Source organism: Gnatocerus cornutus, chromosome 9, assembly GCF_029298725.1.
Source record: "Gnatocerus cornutus isolate USDA-ARS CGAHR chromosome 9, icGnaCorn1.1, whole genome shotgun sequence".
NCBI classification, from domain to species: Eukaryota; Metazoa; Arthropoda; class Insecta; order Coleoptera; family Tenebrionidae; genus Gnatocerus; species Gnatocerus cornutus.
The window spans coordinates 14539427-14560612 of NC_142241.1; the positions used below are offsets into that span (position 1 = coordinate 14539427).

The window sequence follows — 21186 nt, forward strand, 5'->3', positions numbered from 1 at the left end:
GCACTAAAATTACCAAAATTACGATTTTTTATGAAAGGATTTCTCGTATTTGCGTCTTGAAAACGGCCTACGAAAATTATATAAAGCTTTTATTGTTGCAAATTTGATTAAGATAGAATTTTTATAATAAATGTTTTAGCCGTTAAAATCATCATGTCGAGATATTTGTAAAAAATTTGTTTCCTTCGGCATTTACCACCTTTTATATCAGCCTTATGCGAATTATTTCGAGTTTCGTGCGTATTGCGCCTGGACTGAAGAACACAAGCCCCCGGAAAGTCTGGACGCGGATCATTTTTTACTCCAATCGATAAAAACGTGTGCAGCGCCCCCTCATTCGTCGCTAATAACTGCGATATTGCGACAAGTATAACACATCAGATAAGCAGCTTGGGACATTAGAACCCCTGGGGGACTGACCATGACAGACAGCGAGTACAAAGAACTTTCGAGTGGGCAATGACAGTGAGGGTTGTCCGCCGGCATATACAATATCCGCACTCGACGCCGGTGCTGCGGTGCTCATTGCAAATTACTAAACCGACGCCACCCCTCAAAATATCGCATCAAATAGAGTGAAGTTGGAGTAAAAAATACGTGTGAAGTTCGCGTTAAATTTTTATTGAGATTCTTATCTGTTTGCTTTAAGTTTCATGTTGTGCTTAAATTGTTTGTAATTAGTAATAACTGTAAAGCTGTTTATTTTCAGTAATGAGTTTTTCTGGTTTATTGGCCTGCAAAATTTTTTATGCACACGCAATAAGAACGAAATTCACGAAGACATTTTCCTGGCACTGCTAAACTACTGCAGTCCTCGAAAGGTTAATAGAGCTTCATTAACCTTAAAAAATGTCACAAGCCGACGAAAATAAACATTGCAAAATCCGGTCCAAACGAAAGGCCTTTGATCAGAATGCAGATGAAAGCAACATTCCAAACCAACGATTCCGTTTGTCAATAATATGCTTATAATAATAATCCTTTGGGTGCGAACTGTCGAAGCGTTAAGTTCATCATTTCAATCGATAAGGTAATGAAGAGAGAGGGGCTGAAGACGGAAATTACAGCACCATTAACAGGAAACTGAAGAGGTGATATTGTTCGCTTGTGTTTGTAGCGCTGTACCATTAGAGGATTAAATAAGGAGAATTAACATCGTTATAGCCAATAAGTGAGAGAATGAAGGAAATCTCTTTGATTGGGTACAGGCCAAGGGCGGCTTAAAGGCCCGATAAAAAGCCTTATTAAGTTTCCTTTGTAACGTATCAAGACCCGGAAGTATAAATTTAATAACGAAACTTCCCGCGTGATTTTTGACCTTGCAATCTCACTCTGCATTCGCATCACGTTCTCGTTTCCGTCACGTATCTTCGCCACCACCATCACCAACAGCTTCCCCTTGATTGACAAATTCAATTTGGCGGACCTACCGCAATGGATCGCGACGACAGCTATCTTGGGCACTCCTCGATGGAACCATCTAGATGATAGGATAGGACGGGAAATGGACACAATACAATGTGATTGGATGGCTTCATTTTTTCGTTTCGGTTCGCTCGTATATTATGCGGTGCGAGTAACCTGATAATCGTGACATCATCTTTCACATGATGTGCGAACATTACGTTCTATAAATAAAACAGGAGATTCAAGGAACGAGAGGAAACAGGTAGCTACTACTTCCTCTTTGGGATCGCGCGGAAATTCTACCTCGCTGCAAATGCATGCAGAGGCAGTTCGGGAAACCGAAAGATTTAGTGAAAGTGCTGAATAGATTTACGGGGAGTTATAGCTGAGGGGTACTTAGATTTCAAGTGTTTGATTATACGATGGGCGATGCGGTAAATAGGTACATTCGAAAACAAACTTTTTTTGGCCGCCGTCCTTTTTTAGGGTTTTTGGAGACGTTGGAGATGGAAAACGACAGTTTCCGCCGTAAACCACTGGCAAAGAATGAAAAAAGCTGACTCAGAATAATCCAAAATCCTTTCTCTACCACGATTATTGCTAAACTGACGGGAACTCCGATAAAGACAGTTTTTGCCACTGGATTATTAGCGTTTTTATTCTCCACTTTTCAATGGCCTGGACTGACAGTGAACTTGAACATTTCAATACTTTAATAATTTTTCTCGACTGGGTTGTCTCAAAAATAAAAATTTCTAAAATCCGTGTCTTGCGCACTATAATTTTACAATTTGGTGGAGTTAATACACGACTCTAAAATAGTAACTTCCCCAAATTTCATAGCTGTAGCACCAAAAAAAACAAAATTACGAATTCTAGTGAAGAATGTGGGAACTTTTTGGTTGGTCTCAAAAATAAAAATTTCCAAAATCTGTGTCTTTTGCTCTACAATTTTGCAATTTATCAGAGTTAGTATACCATTAAAGACTAGTAATTTCCCCAAATTCCATAACTGTAGTACTAAAATTACTAAAATTACGAATTTTTAGGGGAAGATTTCTCATATTTCCACTTCGCCTTAAAAAAAATTCTAAAATTTGTGTCTTTTGATCTAAAATTTTGAAATTTGGCAGAGTTAATATACAACAAAAAACTAGTAATTTCCCTAAATTTTGTAGCTGTAGCACTAAAATTACCAAATTTACGAATTTTTAGGAGAGGATTTCTCATATTTCGTCTTAGCCTTGAGAATAAAAATTTCTAAAATTTGTGTCTTTTGATCTCCAATTTTGAAAATTGGCAGAGTTAATACACCATTAAAGACTAGTAATTTCCCCAAATTGCATAACTGTAGCACTAAAATTACCAAAATTACGAATTTTTAGGAGAGGATTTGTTATATTTCCACTTCGCCTTGAAAATAAAAATTTCTAAAAGTTGTGCCTTTTAATCTACAATTTTGAAATTTTGCAGAATTAATAAACGATTAAAGGCTAGTAATTTCCCTAAATTCCATACCTGTAGCACTAAAATTACTAAAACTACGAATTTTTAGTGGAAGATTTCTCATATTTCCACTTCGCCTTAAAAAAAAAATTCTAAAATTTGTGTCTTTTGATCTAAAATTTTGAAATTTGGCAGAGTTAATATACAACAAAAAACTAGTAATTTCCCCAAATTTTGTAGCTGTAGCACTAAAATTACTAAATTTACGAATTTTTAGGAGAGGATTTCTCATATTTCGTCTTAGCCTTGAGAATAAAAATTTCTAAAATTTGTGTCTTTTGATCTCCAATTTTGAAAATTGGCAGAGTTAATACACCATTAAAGACTAGTAATTTCCCCAAATTGCATAACTGTAGCACTAAAATTACCAAAATTACGAATTTTTAGGAGAGGATTTGTTATATTTCCACTTCGTCTTGAAAATAAAAATTTCTAAAAGTTGTGCCTTTTAATCTACAATTTTGAAATTTTGCAGAATTAATAAACGATTCAAGGCTAGTAATTTCCCTAAATTCCATACCTGTAGCACTAAAATTACTAAAACTACGAATTTTTAGTGGAAGATTTCTCATATTTCCACTTCGCCTTAAAAAAAAAATTCTAAAATTTGTGTCTTTTGATATAAAATTTTGAAATTTTGGCAGAGTTAATATACAACAAAAAACTAGTAATTTCCCCAAATTTTGTAGCTGTAGCACTAAAATTACTAAATTTACGAATTTTTAGGAGAGGATTTCTCATATTTCGTCTTAGCCTTGAGAATAAAAATTTCTAAAATTTGTGTCTTTTGATCTCCAATTTTGAAAATTGGCAGAGTTAATACACCATTAAAGACTAGTAATTTCCCCAAATTGCATAACTGTAGCACTAAGGCCAGCCGCAGACGAGCGACTTTTTTGTAGATCGACAATCGTGTCGCTCAGGAGTAGCCGAGGCACTGCGCATATGAACCACAGTTTTGTGGTGCGTTTTCCTAGTTTCAAAATGGATTTTTTGAGTTGGCAGCTATTGCTCGTATTATTGTGCGACGTGGAAAGAAAAATCAACGGCATAGGCGATATTGGGTCCATCTCATTGTAAGCCAACGACTATTAAAAGGCCAATTTCACACTTTATTCGAAGATTTACGTGAACATCCTGACAAATTTTTAAATTATTTTTGAATGTCAGTGACTCCATTTGATAATTTGCTAAAGTTAGTTGGCCCAATGATTATAAAGAAAGGTGAAATTCTGAGTAGTCTTTTCCGACGTGCGATTTTTTGGCGCCCGTCTGCATAAACATGTTATAATGCGTGTGTCCGATACTGGGCGACAGTCGCTCGGCGACTATTTGAACGCGGAAAAATGGAACATGTTGCATCTAGAGCGACCGGTCGCTGGTAGTCGACGGTCGCCGCGTCAGAAAGTCGCTCGTCTGCATGGTAGCATTTAAAACAATGCGTTTCATTTTGGGCGTCACGACTGTCGAACCACAAAAGTCGCTCGTCTGCGGCTGGCCTAAAATTACCAAAATTACGAATTTTTAGGAGAGGATTTGTTATATTTCCACTTCGCCTTGAAAATAAAAATTTCTAAAAGTTGTGCCTTTTAATCTACAATTTTGAAATTTTGCAGAATTAATAAACGATTAAAGGCTAGTAATTTCCCTAAATTCCATACCTGTAGCACTAAAATTACTAAAATTACGAATTTTTAGTGGAAGATTTCTCATATTTCCACTTCGCCTTAAAAAAAAAATTCTAAAATTTGTGTCTTTTGATCTAAAATTTTGAAATTTGGCATAGTTAATATACAACAAAAAACTAGTAATTTCCCTAAATTTTGTAGCTGTAGCACTAAAATTACCAAATTTACGAATTTTTAGGAGAGGATTTCTCATATTTCGTCTTAGCCTTGAGAATAAAAATTTCTAAAATTTGTGTCTTTTGATCTCCAATTTTGAAAATTGGCAGAGTTAATACACCATTAAAGACTAGTAATTTCCCCAAATTGCATAACTGTAGCACTAAAATTACCAAAATTACGAATTTGTAGGAGAGGATTTGTCATATTTCCACTTGGCCTTGAAAATAAAAATTTCTAAAATTTGTGTCTTTCGATCTACAAATTTGAAATTTGGCAGAGTTAATATACAATAAAAAACTAGTAATTTCCCTAAATTCCATACCTGTAGCACTAAAATTTCCAAAATTACGAACATTTAGGGGAGAATTTCTCATAATTCCCATTCGCCTTGAAAATAAAAATTTCTAAAAGTTGTGTCCTTTGATCTACAATTTTGAAATTTTGCAGAATTAATAAACGATTAAAGGCTAGTAATTTCCTTAAATTCCATAGCTGTAGCATTAAAATTACCAAAACTACGAATTTTTAGGGAAAAATTTCTCGTTTTTCAGCTTCGCCTTGAAAACAAAAATTTCTAAATTTTGTGTCTTTCTATCTACAATTCTGAAATTTGGCAGAATTAATAAACGATAAAAGGCTAGTAATTTCCCCAAATTCCTTAGCTGTAGCACTAAAATTACCAAAATTACGAATTTTTAGAAAGAATTTCACAAATTTCGACTTAGCCTTGAAAATAAAAATTTCTAAAATTTGTGTCTTCTAATCTACAATTTTGAAATTTGGCAGAGTTAATGAACGATTCAAGAATAGTAATTTCCCCAAATTGCATACCTGTAGCACTAAAATTATCAAAATTACGAATTTTATTGAAAGTTGTAGGATCTTTTTGCTTAGTTAAAAGTAAAAATTTCCAAAATATGTGTCTTTCGCTCTTCAATTTTGCAATTTACTCGTAGTAGAGTTATTACACAACTCAAAGGCATTAATTTTCCAAAGTTTCACACTCAAATTACCAAAATTTCAAATCTTTGCCCTTTATTCGGGCTCACCATGTATTCTCTCATATCAGATTATGAAGAACTATAAATCAAATTTTTAAACGTGAAATTCCAGGTATTTTTACCTTCATTTTCAAGAAAGTCACGTCACTCATACCAACTACGTGCCCAGTAAAGTACCGTAGAAATGAACTTACAGGCGTTGCATACAATTCAGTACAAGTTATTTTTACTAATACGGTCCTGTTGGTCTAGGATTTGAAATTCTCACCTTTTTAGATTCGCACATTGTATTTTTCAATCTTAATTTTTCTTAGTTCTCTATCAATAACTTCTATTTTTACGTGCGAACATGCAGATAAAAAACCTTGACGATCGACTAAAAAAATTATCGTTTCTATAGATTGCAAATAACAGAATATTTCCCAACGGAAATGCATGCTGTGTTATTTTACATTCACACGTTTAAATACAATTATTGTCGTTTAATTACTACATGCACTGATGACATTGTCCCAGCAGGTGTGGCTCAATTAAAGTTTTATCGAGGTTTACTTTTACGCTCAATCAAAGTTTGAAAATGTGCAGACATCTTTAATATTTGCGGTTTAAACTGGCCGGTTATTACCCTCCACATGATATTGATCAAAATGCGTCGTTGAAAGCCATCATTGTGTCTTGATTGATTTTATCGGACGTTGGAATTTAAAAAATTAGACCGGCGCATCCACCAAATTTATATAAAATCGGCAAAACTTGGAAGTGTTTGCTCACACACATTTCCAATCGTTTTTATCAGGGAATCCAAATAACTCAAACTCTGAAGTAGCTTGCGGTTATTTACATCATATCAATCATAAAAATAATCCCGTGGAATATAATACGTTAATATTTTAGCCGGGACCTGTAATCGTAGGGATTGTGGAATCAATCTAGAAAGTTGAGGGGCGCATCGCCCCAACCAAACCGGGAAAAAATTCAGGCGAGGTGGTTTATATCGCAGATGGCCGTGCCCTGCATGATAACACAAAAGTTTCCTAACATGTTATAGAAATCAAGAGAAATTTGCGAAAATGAAAAAATAGCTGCCGCCAGAGACTCCATTATTGCCATAACTGTTATTTCTCATCAGTTAAGTGTTTCGCTACTGTCGCAGATATAAACATAAATAATGCCCTTAATGCACTTCCGGAGGAAATAAAGTGACATTTTTAAGAGGTTAGACGAGGTGGTAATGTTGTGCAAAGCGTAAGAACCTTTTTGGCTCGGTTTTGTGTGTTCAAGGCGGTCTGTTTACCTTATCAATCAACTTGTGGAGATAAATCGACGACTTATCGACTTAAGTCGGGTTGGACTACTTAAGAAGCTTACAGCGACAAGTTTTACAAGTGTGGAGAGAAATTACGGTGAAATATGAGTCGCAACTTAATAGCGAGTCATAAAAAGAAACTCCCGATTCTACACTTAATCTCGAAGAACTTTGTTGCACCCGCGGATATCTGGAGGCCATTCCAGTTTGTTACCGAAGAAAAAATTCACGCAAATGATCGACTTTGAGGCGTTGCTGCGCCCGAAACAAAGCCGGCATGAAGTGAATTAAATTCCGGCCGCGTTTGGACAATAAACAATGACAACGGCATATCAATGGTGGATGGCGCGGCATTAGCGCATTAACATTCCGGTTGTGGTCCTCATCTTTTGCCTCCGATTACGACGTCCCGAAGGGACCACAGCTTCTACAAACATCGCGCGGATTTATAGATAACACAGCTGATAAGCCAAAATGCGGCTCCTTCGGCGGCTAACGGTCCCCAGAATTAATTAATCTCACTTTTATCCGTTTTTTATGAAAAACCATGCGTTTGGCGGAACCGTTAAATCTGGCCAAAATAAACGAGTTCAGGGAACTCTGCGCGAATTGTTGGGACAATCGAACTGATTGATTTGGGACGATGATGCAACTGCGTGTTTGGAAGTTGGCCAAGTTCTGGCCATTCGCGTCCATAATTTAGTACGAAAAAAGTCGAAGAAAGTAAAAAAAAGAGGCAAATTGACAAAGTTACGAAATTTGAGAAAAAATATTGGAAAGTTTAGTTCGCCCTCAGATCAAAAATTTCTAAAAATTCAGTCTCCTGTTCTAAAATTTTGAAATTTTACGCTTTTGAGAATAAAATTGGCAAAGTTACGGAATTTAATAAAAATTAGTGAACATATTTTGGCGCGCCCTCAAAATAAAAATTTCTAAAAAATCAGTCCATTGCTCTGAAATTTTGAAATTAAGCATAGCTGTTAAACACGTCGCAATTATTAAAACCTCCAAATTTCACTGCTTTAGGACTAAATTTGACAAAGTTACGAAATTTGATAAAAATTAGTGGAAATTTTTGGTTCGCCCTCAGAATAAAAATTTCAAAAAATTCAGTCCCTTGCTTTAAAATTTTGAAATTTAGCATAGATGATAAGCACGTCGCTATTATTAAAACCTCCAAATTTCACTGTTTCATGAGAAAATTTGACAAAGTTACGAAATTTGATAAAAATTAGTGGAAATTTTTGGCGCGCCCTTAAAATAAAAATTTCTAAAAATTCAGTCCCTTGCTCTAAAATTTTGAAATTAAGCATAGCTGTTAAACACGTCGCAGTTATTAAAACCTCCAAATTTCACTGTTTCATGAGAAAATTTGACAAAGTTACGAAATTTGATAAAAATTAGTGGAAATTTTTGGCGCGCCCTTAAAATAAAAATTTCTAAAAATTCAGTCCCTTGCTCTAAAATTTTGAAATTAAGCATAGCTGTTAAACACGTCGCAGTTATTAAAACCTCCAAATTTCACTGTTTCATGAGAAAATTTGACAAAGTTACGAAATTTGATAAAAATTAGTGGACATTTTTGGTGCGTCCTTAAAATAAAAATTTCTAAAAATTCAGTCCCTTGCTCTAAAATTTTGAAATTAAGCATAGCTGTTAAACACGTCGCAGTTATTAAAACCTCCAAATTTCACTGTTTTAGGAGAAAAACTGACAAAGTTACGAAATTTGATCAAAATTAGTAGAAAATCTTGCTTCGCCCCCAGAATAAAAATTTCTAAAAATTCAGTCCCTTGCTCTAAAATTTTGAAATTAAGCATAGCTGTTAAACACGTCGCAATTATTAAAACCTCCAAATTTCACTGTTTTAGGACTAGAACTATCAAAGTTACGAATTTTGATAAAAATTACTAGAAATTTTTGGTTCGCCCTCAGAATAAAAATTTCTAAAAATTCAGTCCCTTGCTTTAAAATTTTGAAATTCAGCATAGCTGATAAGCACGTCGCTATTATTAAAACCTCCAAATTTCTCTGTTTCATGAGAAAATTTGACAAAGTTACGAAATTTGATAAAAATTAGTGGAAATTTTTGGCGCGTCCTCAAAATAAAATTTCTAAAAATTCAGTTTCTTCCTCAAAAATTTTGAAATTTAGCACAGCTGTTAAACACGTCGCTATTATTAAAACCTCCAAATTTCACTGTTTTAGGACTAGAATTATCAAAGTTACGAATTTTGATAAAAATTACTAGAAATTTTTGGTTCGCCCTCAGAATAAAAATTTCTAAAAATTCAGTCCCTTGCTCTAAAATTTTGAAATTAAGCATAGCTGTTAAACACGTCGCAGTTATTAAAACCTCCAAATTTCACTGTTTCATGAGAAAATTTGACAAAGTTACGAAATTTGATAAAAATTAGTGGAAATTTTTGGCGCGCCCTTAAAATAAAAATTTCTAAAAATTCAGTCCCTTGCTCTAAAATTTTGAAATTAAGCATAGCTGTTAAACACGTCGCAGTTATTAAAACCTCCAAATTTCACTGTTTCATGAGAAAATTTGACAAAGTTACGAAATTTGATAAAAATTAGTGGACATTTTTGGTGCGTCCTTAAAATAAAAATTTCTAAAAATTCAGTCCCTTGCTCTAAAATTTTGAAATTAAGCATAGCTGTTAAACACGTCGCAGTTATTAAAACCTCCAAATTTCACTGTTTTAGGAGAAAAACTGACAAAGTTACGAAATTTGATCAAAATTAGTAGAAAATCTTGCTTCGCCCCCAGAATAAAAATTTCTAAAAATTCAGTCCCTTGCTCTAAAATTTTGAAATTAAGCATAGCTGTTAAACACGTCGCAATTATTAAAACCTCCAAATTTCACTGTTTTAGGACTAGAACTATCAAAGTTACGAATTTTGATAAAAATTACTAGAAATTTTTGGTTCGCCCTCAGAATAAAAATTTCTAAAAATTCAGTCCCTTGCTTTAAAATTTTGAAATTCAGCATAGCTGATAAGCACGTCGCTATTATTAAAACCTCCAAATTTCTCTGTTTCATGAGAAAATTTGACAAAGTTACGAAATTTGATAAAAATTAGTGGAAATTTTTGGCGCGTCCTCAAAATAAAATTTCTAAAAATTCAGTTTCTTCCTCAAAAATTTTGAAATTTAGCACAGCTGTTAAACACGTCGCTATTATTAAAACCTCCAAATTTCACTGTTTTAGGACTAGAATTATCAAAGTTACGAATTTTGATAAAAATTACTAGAAATTTTTGGTTCGCCCTCAGAATAAAAATTTCTAAAAATTCAGTCCTTTGCTCTAAATTTTTGAAATTAAGCATAGCTGATAAACACGTCGCAATTATTAAAACCTCCAAATTTCACTGTTTTAGGAGAAAAACTGACAAAGTTACCAAATTTGATAAAAATTAGTGGAAACTTTTGGCGCGTCCTAAAAATAAAAATTTCTAAAAATTCAGTCCCTTGCTAGAAAATTTTGAAATTTAGCGTAGCTGATAAATACCTGGCAGTTAATAAAAGCTCCAAATTGAAAAATGAAAAAAATTGACAAAGTTACGAAATTTGATAAAAATTACTTAGAAATTTTTGGTGCACCCTCACTCAAAATAAAAGTTTAAAAAAATTTTATTCCTTGCTATATAATTTTGAAATTTAGCATAGTTTATAAACAAGTCGCAATTATTAGAACCTTCAAATTTCACTGTTTTAGGACTAAAACTGTCAAAGTTACGAAATTTGATAAAAATTAGTAGACATTTTTGGTTCGCCTTCAGAATAAAAATTTCTAAAAATTCAGACCCTCGCTTTAAAATTTTGAAATTTAGCATAGCTGATAGACACGTCGCAATTATTAAAACCTCCAAATTTCACTGTTTTAGGGGAAAAATTGACAGAGTTACGAAATTTGATACAAATTAGTGGAAACTTTTGGCGCGACCTCAAAATAAAAATTTCTAAAAATTCAATTTCTTCCTCTAAAATTTTAAAATTTAGCACAACTGATAAACAGTTCGCATCATTGCTGCAGCAAACGCAATAAAATGATGTGAAAGGTGCGAGGAAATTTTTGAGTCTATTTTGCCTGAACTATACGTAATTTAAAACGTAAAAAACTCGAAGAAAGCAAACAAAAAGAGGCAAATTGCCAAACGTGATACTGCAGCGCTTCCTAAGGAAACTGTGACCCCTCTGGTTAACGCGTCGTTAATTTTCGAGCCCTCAACTTCCCCCAAAGTAAAATTCTTAGAACTTAGGTCCTATAATTGCTTAGTTTCGTCTGACAATTACATTCGTTTAAAGTCTATTGTTATTGTTTAGAGTGGTTTAGTTTAACTCTGATGATAACAAAAAGATACTTTGAACTAATTGGATGGCGTCGCAGGTTTTAGACGAGTTGGAACGAAGTGTTTAATTTAAAAAAAGCTGCGGCAACATGTGGTGACGGAAAGTACAGGTGGTTCTGAAGTGGCGATTCTTTTTTTAAAGTAAAATATATTTAGAGCCATAAAACAGGCTAATTTATAACGTTAATAAAACGGAATTACTTTAGCGCTCGAATAATTTTAGTTCGGTGTTTTTCCAGATTATTTTAGTTTTAAAAATTTGTATCAGATTTCCGCGCATTGTGGCAATTTCCGGCCCGGAATAAAATCAGCAAAGTGCAAACTAAACTCCGAAGTAATTTTCCCCGCGACTGCTCTTTCCTCATAAAAACTTGACTTTATTTCCAAAGATCCTATCCTCCTCAAGCCCGTCAGCATCATAAATAAGCTCATCTGTAAGACAGGTTATCGCATCCTTTATTTAACGTCAGTCCCAGGTTTAAAATCAATGAGCGTCAAGGGAGGCACGTCTCTATCGATTAGCACCCTTTGTCTGCTTTTGTCGTCGCTTTCACCCTTGCTTCCCACACGCGTAAAATCTCTGGCTCTCGTCGTCATTTTTAATAGATACGAGACCGATGTCTAGACACCAAGATAAATTCCATCGAAACAAAGCTCGCTGGAATTATCGCGTTCATTAATTACTCGAATTGCTTCGTGCACTGGTGTTAGAAAGGGTGTGTTTAATTCATCAAGTTTCGCCGGAAAGGGACTCTCGCATGATTAAAACTTCGAAAATACCCCGGCGCATCCACCAAATTTCAACATTTTTTATTTTTTTTTCGCATCACTGGTTCATTCAGACTTACACGACTGGCCTTGGTTAAAGTGGCTCCCATTCATGAGCGCCGACACTGTTTTTTTTTTTCTTTTGCTAACACAGTTAATTACCCGCCACCATCAGTCTCTTGTGCGTAATCAAAGTCAGCGACTATCACCGAAATTTATTGCTCATCGGGGAAAACAAAGTCTCACTCATTAAAATGTATCAACGCATAAATGCACAATCGTACAACAACCCCACATCATGCAAACACCCACGAAAAACTAAAGGAGAATTGTCCATTGGAACGACGCGGAGGAAAAGGGGCAAAAGCGCTGCGGACACGCGAGTTATAAACACCCTCTGCGTCGACGGTGGTTGAACGAATGAGTTGGTGGCGGAGAACCCCACTGTTTGGGGCGACGCAAGCGCTGGAAAGTTTACTACTACTACAGGTACTGCAGATGGGGGTTCTGGACAGAATTTTATTGTTGGACGGACCAAATATTTTTTACTTTTTTTCATTAAAATTCGTATCTTCGTTGGTTTTTAAATTACGTCTATGAAATTTGAGGAAGACACTATTTTTTAAGTCTCTATTAAGGGTACCAAAGTACAAAATTTTAAAACAAAAAATAGAAATTTTAGAAATTTTTATTTTAAGACGAACCAAAAATTGTTAACTTTTTTTCATCAAAATTCGTATCTTTGTTAGTTTTTAAGTTATGACGATGAAATTTGAGGAGGTTATTATTCTTAAAGTGTTGATAAACTGTGCCAAAGCACACAATTTTAGAACAAGAAATAGAGATTTTAGAAATTTTCACTTTAGAACGAAACAAATATTTTTAACTTTTTTTCATTAAAGTCTATGAAATTTGAGAAAGTTACTAGTTTTTATTTATTTTTACTATTAGGGGCGCCAAAATACAAATTTTTAGAACAAAAAATAGATATTTTGGATTGTTTTTAACTTTATTTCGTTAAAATTCGCATCTTTGTTAGTCTTTAGGATAAGACTATGAAATTTGGGAAAGTTGCTATTTTTAAAGTGTAGATTAATTATACCAAAGTGCAAAATTTTAGAAAAAGAAATACAGATTTTAGAAGTTTTCATTTTAGGGCTTACAAATCAAAAATTTTAAACTTTTTTCCATTAAAATTCGTATCTTTGATAGTTCTTAAGTTACGACAATAAAATTTAGAAAGTTTACTACTTTTAAAGTGTAGATTAACTATGCCAAAGCACAAAATTTTAGAACAAGAAATACAGATTTTAGATTTTTTTTTATTTTCGCAAATCTGTAAATTTTTGAAAATCGTCTGATTCGCCCGTTCGTCTAAAAAGCATCCAGCAAATTGTTGTTTTCGACTACAAAATCTTGTACAATGATGTTTAAATTACGTGGTCTTGTTGTCTTGAAGCAAACATAACGGAGGCCCACAATTAGAGAACAGCTAAGTAAAAACACAATTAATTCAGAAAAACACTCGTAGTGTTAAACGGTGCTAAACTGAATGAGCGACAAAAAATGTCTGAGAAACCAAACAAAAAACTTGGTAAACCCGCAGTGCCACAACACAAAAAATAAAAAAGTTCAGAGCGGGTCAATTTGCAAAATTATTTATTTACATTTCGTTCGAACTTTTTGCCGGTTATTCATTACCAAAGTACACAAAACGTTATGAGAGTGCACGAGAGGGATGCATAATTTGTAAATACAGTAGGTAAATATACCTGATTAATTACAGCTGGCTAGAGTGCGGATTGGCCAAGGGTGGAATTACAAACAACAGTTATTAGAACGAGGGACCATCATTGGAATTGGCCGGAATTTCGAAAAAAGAAGAAACAGGCCGAAGAATGAAGTTGTTAATGTGAATTTGATGATTTCACTGCTTGAAGAAATTTTGACTTTACTTTGTGGCTCATTTATATTTTCGTTCTGGCGTGGTAATTAAAGAACCTCTGGAAATATTTCAATTGGTGGTTATTTACCCGTTCCCGCTCTACTTATCTTGCTCACTATTAGTGGCAAGGGGTGGAAGTCACGCCGCCGCTCTTGCCTTCTTTCGGCGTTCATTTATCTTAATTAACGTAATTTGTGTACGTCGGTTAATTATTGTAATTTATACGCGGCGTCGCACTGTGAAATGTTTGGGATTTTTGTCGGAAAATATTAAATTAGACATGTCAACCAACCAGACCTTCAATTTGTTAAACAACTGAACGAAATTAAAATTTCCACCGCACGAACGAAGAAAATAAAATCCACACCGTGCTAGTTGAATTTTAATAAACGCTCCGTCTGGTCTTATTGAATGAAAGCAACTTTTCCTTTCGAAAGTGCACGTACCGCCAACATTAACCTTCCACGAGGCGCAGTGTTCGCGTCGCGACGCCTGTGTCGTGACCCGGCGGCGCCAGGGTTCAGTGGCTGTTCAGCCACAGATTCATGAATATACATCATACACAGCGGTGATGGACGTTGCAGAGTTTGGGAATAACACGGTCCAAATGCGCCATTGTTCAATCAAGGGAAAAAGTAATAGAACGGAAAAGTAGGACAAAGGTTTCCATCACAATAAAAGGGACGTTTAAGTGACGAGTTGCGAGCTGCGTTGTCTTTATACGGGAATTTATGGCATGGCTTCAAATTGCAGAAAGATATTTCCCGATTTTCACAATACATTTAAGAGTGGCGACTGGGCGCAGCAGCAATGCGAGTTTTTATAATGGCTTACATGAGATTTTTTTGGACTAAATACGCAGAAGGACAGAAGGAAAGGTCTTTGGCCATGAAATATTCAATAACTGGTCTAAAATTTTAACGCGCTCTCTTTAGAGATTTTAGAAATTTTCGGTTTAAGACGAGCGAAACATTTTTAATTTTTTTTCATTAAAATTCGTATCTTTGTTAGTTTTCAAGTTAAGACTATGAAATTTCATAACTTAATTAATTTCATTAACTGTGTCAAATTACAAAATTTTAGAAACTTTTAGTTTTGGACGAACGAAATGTTAACTTTTTTTGGACTAAGTGCGCAGATAGGACAAAAGAAAATGTCTTCGGCCATGAAATATTCAATAACTGGCCTAAAATTTTAACGCCTCCCTTTAGTGTCCGTGTAGGTACATTTCGCAGCTTGATTAGGCGTCAAGCCATCTCATAAAAATCCGACATGACACTCCTCAAATGCCAGAGGAGCAATCAGAACGCGACGTCCGCGTCCATGGCGTCGCTTGTTAAAGTTTATTAGTGGCGGCCCGGTTCCGAATTACCATGCCGGAAGCGGAAATCGGCCAAATGACAGTCACCACACGCACAGTCTCGTCCTAATCCGCTTTATGGACTCTTCTTCTATTACGATATGGTGGAAATAGGTCGCGCGGTTTCCCTGCATCCCTTTTTCTGCGCTATATCTTTTGAAAATCGGGACGAATGCCAAATCTCGCTCGTTTTATTTTATTGCGCCGTTGCCATGTTTTCATGTTGAATTAAATCTTAATGGGGGATAAAAGAAGTTCCATATTTGTTAAATTCGTAGTAAAGTTCCGATTTAATTTGCATTCCTTGTACATACATTTCCGCTTGTCCAATACTCAACAACCCTACGAACCTTTTAATTCTGAAATTGACATTGTGAGGGGCGCACTCTCCCCCATGCGTCGAGGGTAACACAAGTTCGGCCTCTCTGCAATACACCGAAATGTGGTCATCCCTAATTGCCATTAATCCCTCTCTGTATGAATATTTACAAAATTTCCAAGCAGTAAATAAAACGAATGCGTTAGATAATGGTCAGTTAACAACGTACTGTACCACCCACCGTGGGACGATGGTCGTACATTATTAACCTCCCCAGGTCCCAGATTTCCACGAAAAAAACGCCTTTTATCCGAGTGTTATTAAATTTACCTTCTGTTGCTGACTAGACTAATTAAACTGGCATTTGCCACCAGAGATGTGCACCCTTCCGGAGCAAAAACTCTACTAATTGCCAGGAAATGAAATAGCTGCAATGGTAATAAACGCCAACTAGTTTTAGAAAAGAAGTTGTTGGCACGTCATACCCAAATTACGTATCAATTTCGGGCCCCACCCGACTAAATTATTCAGGAAAAATTTGCTATTAGTCAACTTTACAGAAAAATTCAGCGTGCGGTTTACGACTTGCGTGTCGCTTGGAATATTTCTGATAACCTGGAATTTACAGGTTACATCTGTTACGTTATTTATAGGCCTAAATTACGTCCATTTCGACGTTATTAGCTGACCCTTAGAGCACGAATCCCATTTATTTCGGGCGATCAAAAATTGAAAGTGAAAGTTTTGGGGTTCTAGTCGTATTGACGTTTGATTTGTTAAACCAACGGAATTAGCTGGAAAGTGGAGATTGTTTAATTTGTGACGGTAATTTTAAAACAAGAAATAGAGATTTTAGAAATTTTCTTTTTTGGACAAACCAAATATTTTTATCTTTTTTGCAGTAAAATTAATATCTCTGTTAGTTTTTAAATTAAGACTATGAAAATTGAGGAGGTTACTACTTAAGTGTTCATTATTGTGCCAAAGTACAAAATTTGAAAACACAAAATAGAGATTTTAGAAATTTTTATTTTATTACGATCCAATTTTTTTTACATTTTTTTCATTAAAATTCGTATCTTGGCTAGTTTTTAAGTTACGACAATGAAATTTGGACAGGTTACTATTTTTATAGTGTTGATTAACCGTGCCAAAACACAACATTTTAGAACAAGAAATAGAAATTTTAGAAATTTTTATTTTAGGACCAACAAAAAATTTGTAACTTTTTTTCATTAAAATTCATATTTTTGTCAGTCCTTAAGCTAAGACTATGACATTTAAGGAAGTTACTGTTTTAAACGTGTTGATTAACCGTGCCAAAGTACAAAATTTTACAACAAGAAATAAAGATTTTAGAAATTTTTATTTTAGGACCAACAAAAAATTTGTAACTTTTTTTCATTAAAATACGTATTTTTGTTAGTTTTCAAGTTATGACAATGAAATTTGGGAAGGTTACTATTTTTACAGTGGAGATTAACTATGCCAAAGTACAAAATTTTAGTACAAGAAATAGAGATTTTGAAATTTTCATTTTGAGACGAACCAAAAATGTGCAACATTTTTCTTTAAAATTCGTATTTTTGTTAGTTTTTAAGCTAAGACTATGAAATTTAAGGCAGTTACTGTTTTTAACGTGCTGATTAACCGTGCCAAAGTACAAAATTTTAGAACAAGAAATAAAGATTTTAGAAATTTTCATTTTGAGACGAACCAAAAATGTGCAACATTTTTCTTTAAAATTCGTATTTTTGTTAGTTTTTAAGCTAAGACTATGAAATTTAAGGCAGTTACTGTTTTTAACGTGCTGATTAACCGTGCCAAAGTCCAAAATTTTAGAACAAGAAATAAAGATTTTAGAAATTTTTATTTTAGGACCAACAAAAAATTTGTAACTTTTTTTCATTAAAATTCGTATTCTTGCTATTTTTCAAGTTATGACAATGAAATTTGGAAAAGTTACTATTTTTACAGTGCAGATTAACTATGCCAAAGTACAAAATTTTAGAACAAGAAATAGAGATTTTGAAATTTTCATTTTGAGACGAACCAAAAATGTGCAACATTTTTCTTTAAAATTCGTATTTTTGTCAGTTTTTAAGCTAAGACTATGAAATTTAAGGCAGTTACTGTTTTTAACGTGTTGATTAACCGTGCCAAAGTACAAAATTTTAGAACAAGAAATAAAGATTTTAGAAATTTTTATTTTAGGACCAACAAAAAATTTGTAACTTTTTTTTCATTTAAATTCGTATTTTTGTTAGTTTTCAAGTTATGACAATAAAATTTGGGAAGGTTACTATTTTTACAGTGTAGATTAACTATGCCAAAGTACAAAATTTTAGAACACGAAATAGAGACTTTAGAAATTTTCATTTTGAGACGAACCAAAAATGTGCAAAATTTTTCTTTAAAATTCGTATTTTTGTCAGTTTTTAAGCTAAGACTATGAAATTTAAGGCAGTTACTGTTTTTAACGTGTTGATTAACCGTGCCAAAGTACAAAATTTTAGAACAAGAAATAAAGATTTTAGAAATTTTTATTTTAGGACAAACCAAAAATTTGTACCTTTTTTTCATTAAAATTCGTATCTTTGTTAGTTTTTAAGTCATGACAATAAAAATTAAGAAAGGTACTATTTTTTAAGTGTTGATTAACCGTGCCAAAAGCACAAAATTTTAGAAGAAGAAATAGAGATTTTAGAAATTTTTAGTTTAGGACGAACCAAATATTTGTAACTTTTTTTCATTAAAATTCATATCTCTGTTAAAATTGATTTGGTTCGAATTTGCAAAATTTTGCTCGCAGAAAGTCCCTTTACAACCATTCCGCTTTGGACTTTTAATTTCGAATCGTAGCGCAGTTTTCCATTGTACGGAATGAGAACTCCATTACAGTGAAGTTGCATCCTGTTGAAATATTTCTTCCTTGACTTGTAGGGTAGCAGTTCTAAAATTGCATTTCGCCGAGTCCCGCTAGTCGAAGGGTCCCTACCTACCCCACAACGTCGAGTTAAAATCTCTAATGGTAATGGATCTACAGTGGCGGAAACGTGTTGAAGAAGCCCCCTCGCTCCCGTGATCAATTCACATCTTGTAAAATAACGTAAAAAAACTAATCGTGACGTCGTTGGCTTCTTGCAGCGGTCGTTACTACCCCGTGCTCATAATACCTTTTGAATTATCAAATGCGAAGTCTCCGGAACTTATGAATAATGAACGAAAGCATTAGTACCGTCGGTAACAATGAGTTCTGCGGGCGCATCTCTAGTCTAGCTTGGGTTAATTGGTCGGAAGAGCGCGATGCTTATTTAAAACACTAGCCCTGCAGATGAAACGGCTATTACTCAAGATTTAAGAGCTGCCATTCCGTTGGGAAATCTCTGTTACCAACTGAGCCAGACGCGCCCCCATTCGTTATTGCCGTCTCGGAAAATCCACCACTAAAAAAACTGCCACATCTTCGTCAAATTTTTAGTGATTCCGCTGGACTAATGAACGAGGAAGCCTTGTAAGAGCGGAAATGAAAGTGGCGAATTTAATTAACGAGAGATTGAAAAAGCGAAAATCAACAGCTTTGTGTTGTGGCGACTAATCTATAACATGTTGGGCGGCGGGCTGCAGCCCGCCGCCAAGATTCCATTAAAGTTTACAGACACGAGAAATTAAATTACGTTTCAAGAAGACTGAGACGTTAATTAATGCAGTTTGAGAGAAGCATTCAGGCTCAATGATGAACGTGCTTTGTACTGGTTTTAGTAAGACATAAATAACTGTGAGATGAACCAAGAAAATTAGCACACCTGCAATGAAAATTATGGACGTTCACCGGAAAAACTAGTGACCTTTTAGCAGTGACTTGATCCATTTCTATGTAAATACAGAATGACAGAAACTGTGCTCGAAAGAGTTTACATGTTGGGAAAATGTTGTATTCTAGTCGGAGAAAACAAAACCACAAATTGAAGATTTTTATTTTGTGGCGGCAAACAAGGCATTATTCTTGGTGTTGTAGCTAAACAAACACGGAAAATCTCCTAGAAGTAAAAATATGTCTGTGGCACCCATAATTCAGTCGTCTATTTAGATTTGGCAAATGTGAAAGCGTTAATATTAACATGTTTTCAGAACGAGCTAAAATTTTGTAATAATTTAAATTAAAATTCGCAATTTCGCTAATTTTAATGATGCTAATAAAATTTGGAGACATTACTCCCTTTGACACGTTTATTAACTCCGCCAAATTCCAAAATTTGAAAACAACTTATTTTTAGAAAATTTTGTCTTCAGAACGAAGTAAAATTTGTAATATTCTAAATTAAAATACGTAATTTCGCTAATTTTAGTCGTACTTGAATGAAGTTTGGAAACAATACTCCTTTTGACACTTTTATTATTTGTGCCAAATTTCAAAATTTTGGAACAAGAGACTGAATTTTTAGATATTTTTGTTTTCGAGACGAGTTAAAAATTTGTAATATTCTAACTTAAAATACGTAATTTCCCTAATTTTAGTAGTAAGTCAATGAAATTTGGAGACATTACTCTTTTTAACACGTTTATTAATTCTGCCAAATTTCAAAAGTTTCGAACAAGAGAAATGGATTTTTAGAAATTTTTGTTTTTAGAACGAGCTAAAAATTTGTAATATTCTAAATTAAAATACGTAATTTCGCCAATTTTTTGAATAAAGTTTGGAGACAATACTCCTTTTGACACTTTTATTATTTGTGCCAAATTTAAAAATTTTGCTTATTAACTATGCCAAATTTAAAAATTTTAGAATAAGGGACTGATTTTTTAGAAATTTTTGTTTTCAGGACGAGCTAAAAATTTGTAATATTCAAAATTAAAATACGTAATTTCGCTAATTTTAGTAATAATTGAATGAAATTTGAAGACAGTGCTTCTTTTGACACGTTTATTAACTCTGCCAAATTTCAATAATTTAGAACAAGAGACTGGATTTTGAGAAATTTTTGTTTTTAGAACGAGCTAAAAATTTGTAATATTCTAAATTAAAATTCGTAATTTCGCTAATATTATTACTCCCTTTGACACGTTTATTAACTCCGCCAAATTCTAAAATTTTAAAACAAGAAACTTATTTTTAAAAATTTTTGTCTTCAGAACGAACTAATAATTTGTAATATTCTAAATTAAAATACTTACAGTCAGAATTTTGTAACTTTGGTTTAAGTCCGCCTACCTTTTGGGCCAATTGAATTTTAGCTGGAAGTCTGATTCACTCTGCAAAGTTTTGATAGTTCGTCGATATTTGCTAAAAGTCGGGGTAGAAATGTCCACACATTAGAAGATGAAACACCATCAAAATCGACCAAACTTTCACGATTAATTGAAT

General features: G+C 33.9%; 1 protein-coding gene across 6 annotated transcripts in view; it reads right to left on the reverse strand.

Moving 5' to 3' along the window:
* The window catches only part of LOC148169094 (uncharacterized), an 83431-nt gene that overhangs the window by 25056 nt on the left and 37189 nt on the right, over positions 1-21186 (reverse strand). The window contains exon 1 of one of the 6 annotated variants that reach the window (XM_088044665.1): positions 12278-12424. The exons of the other annotated variants lie outside the window; for them this stretch is intronic. Coding sequence (XP_087900791.1) covers positions 12278-12307 — 30 coding nt within the window. The 5' untranslated portion in view covers positions 12308-12424. Of the gene's footprint in view, positions 1-12277; positions 12425-21186 lie in introns of those variants that run through there. 6 annotated transcript variants of the gene reach the window in all.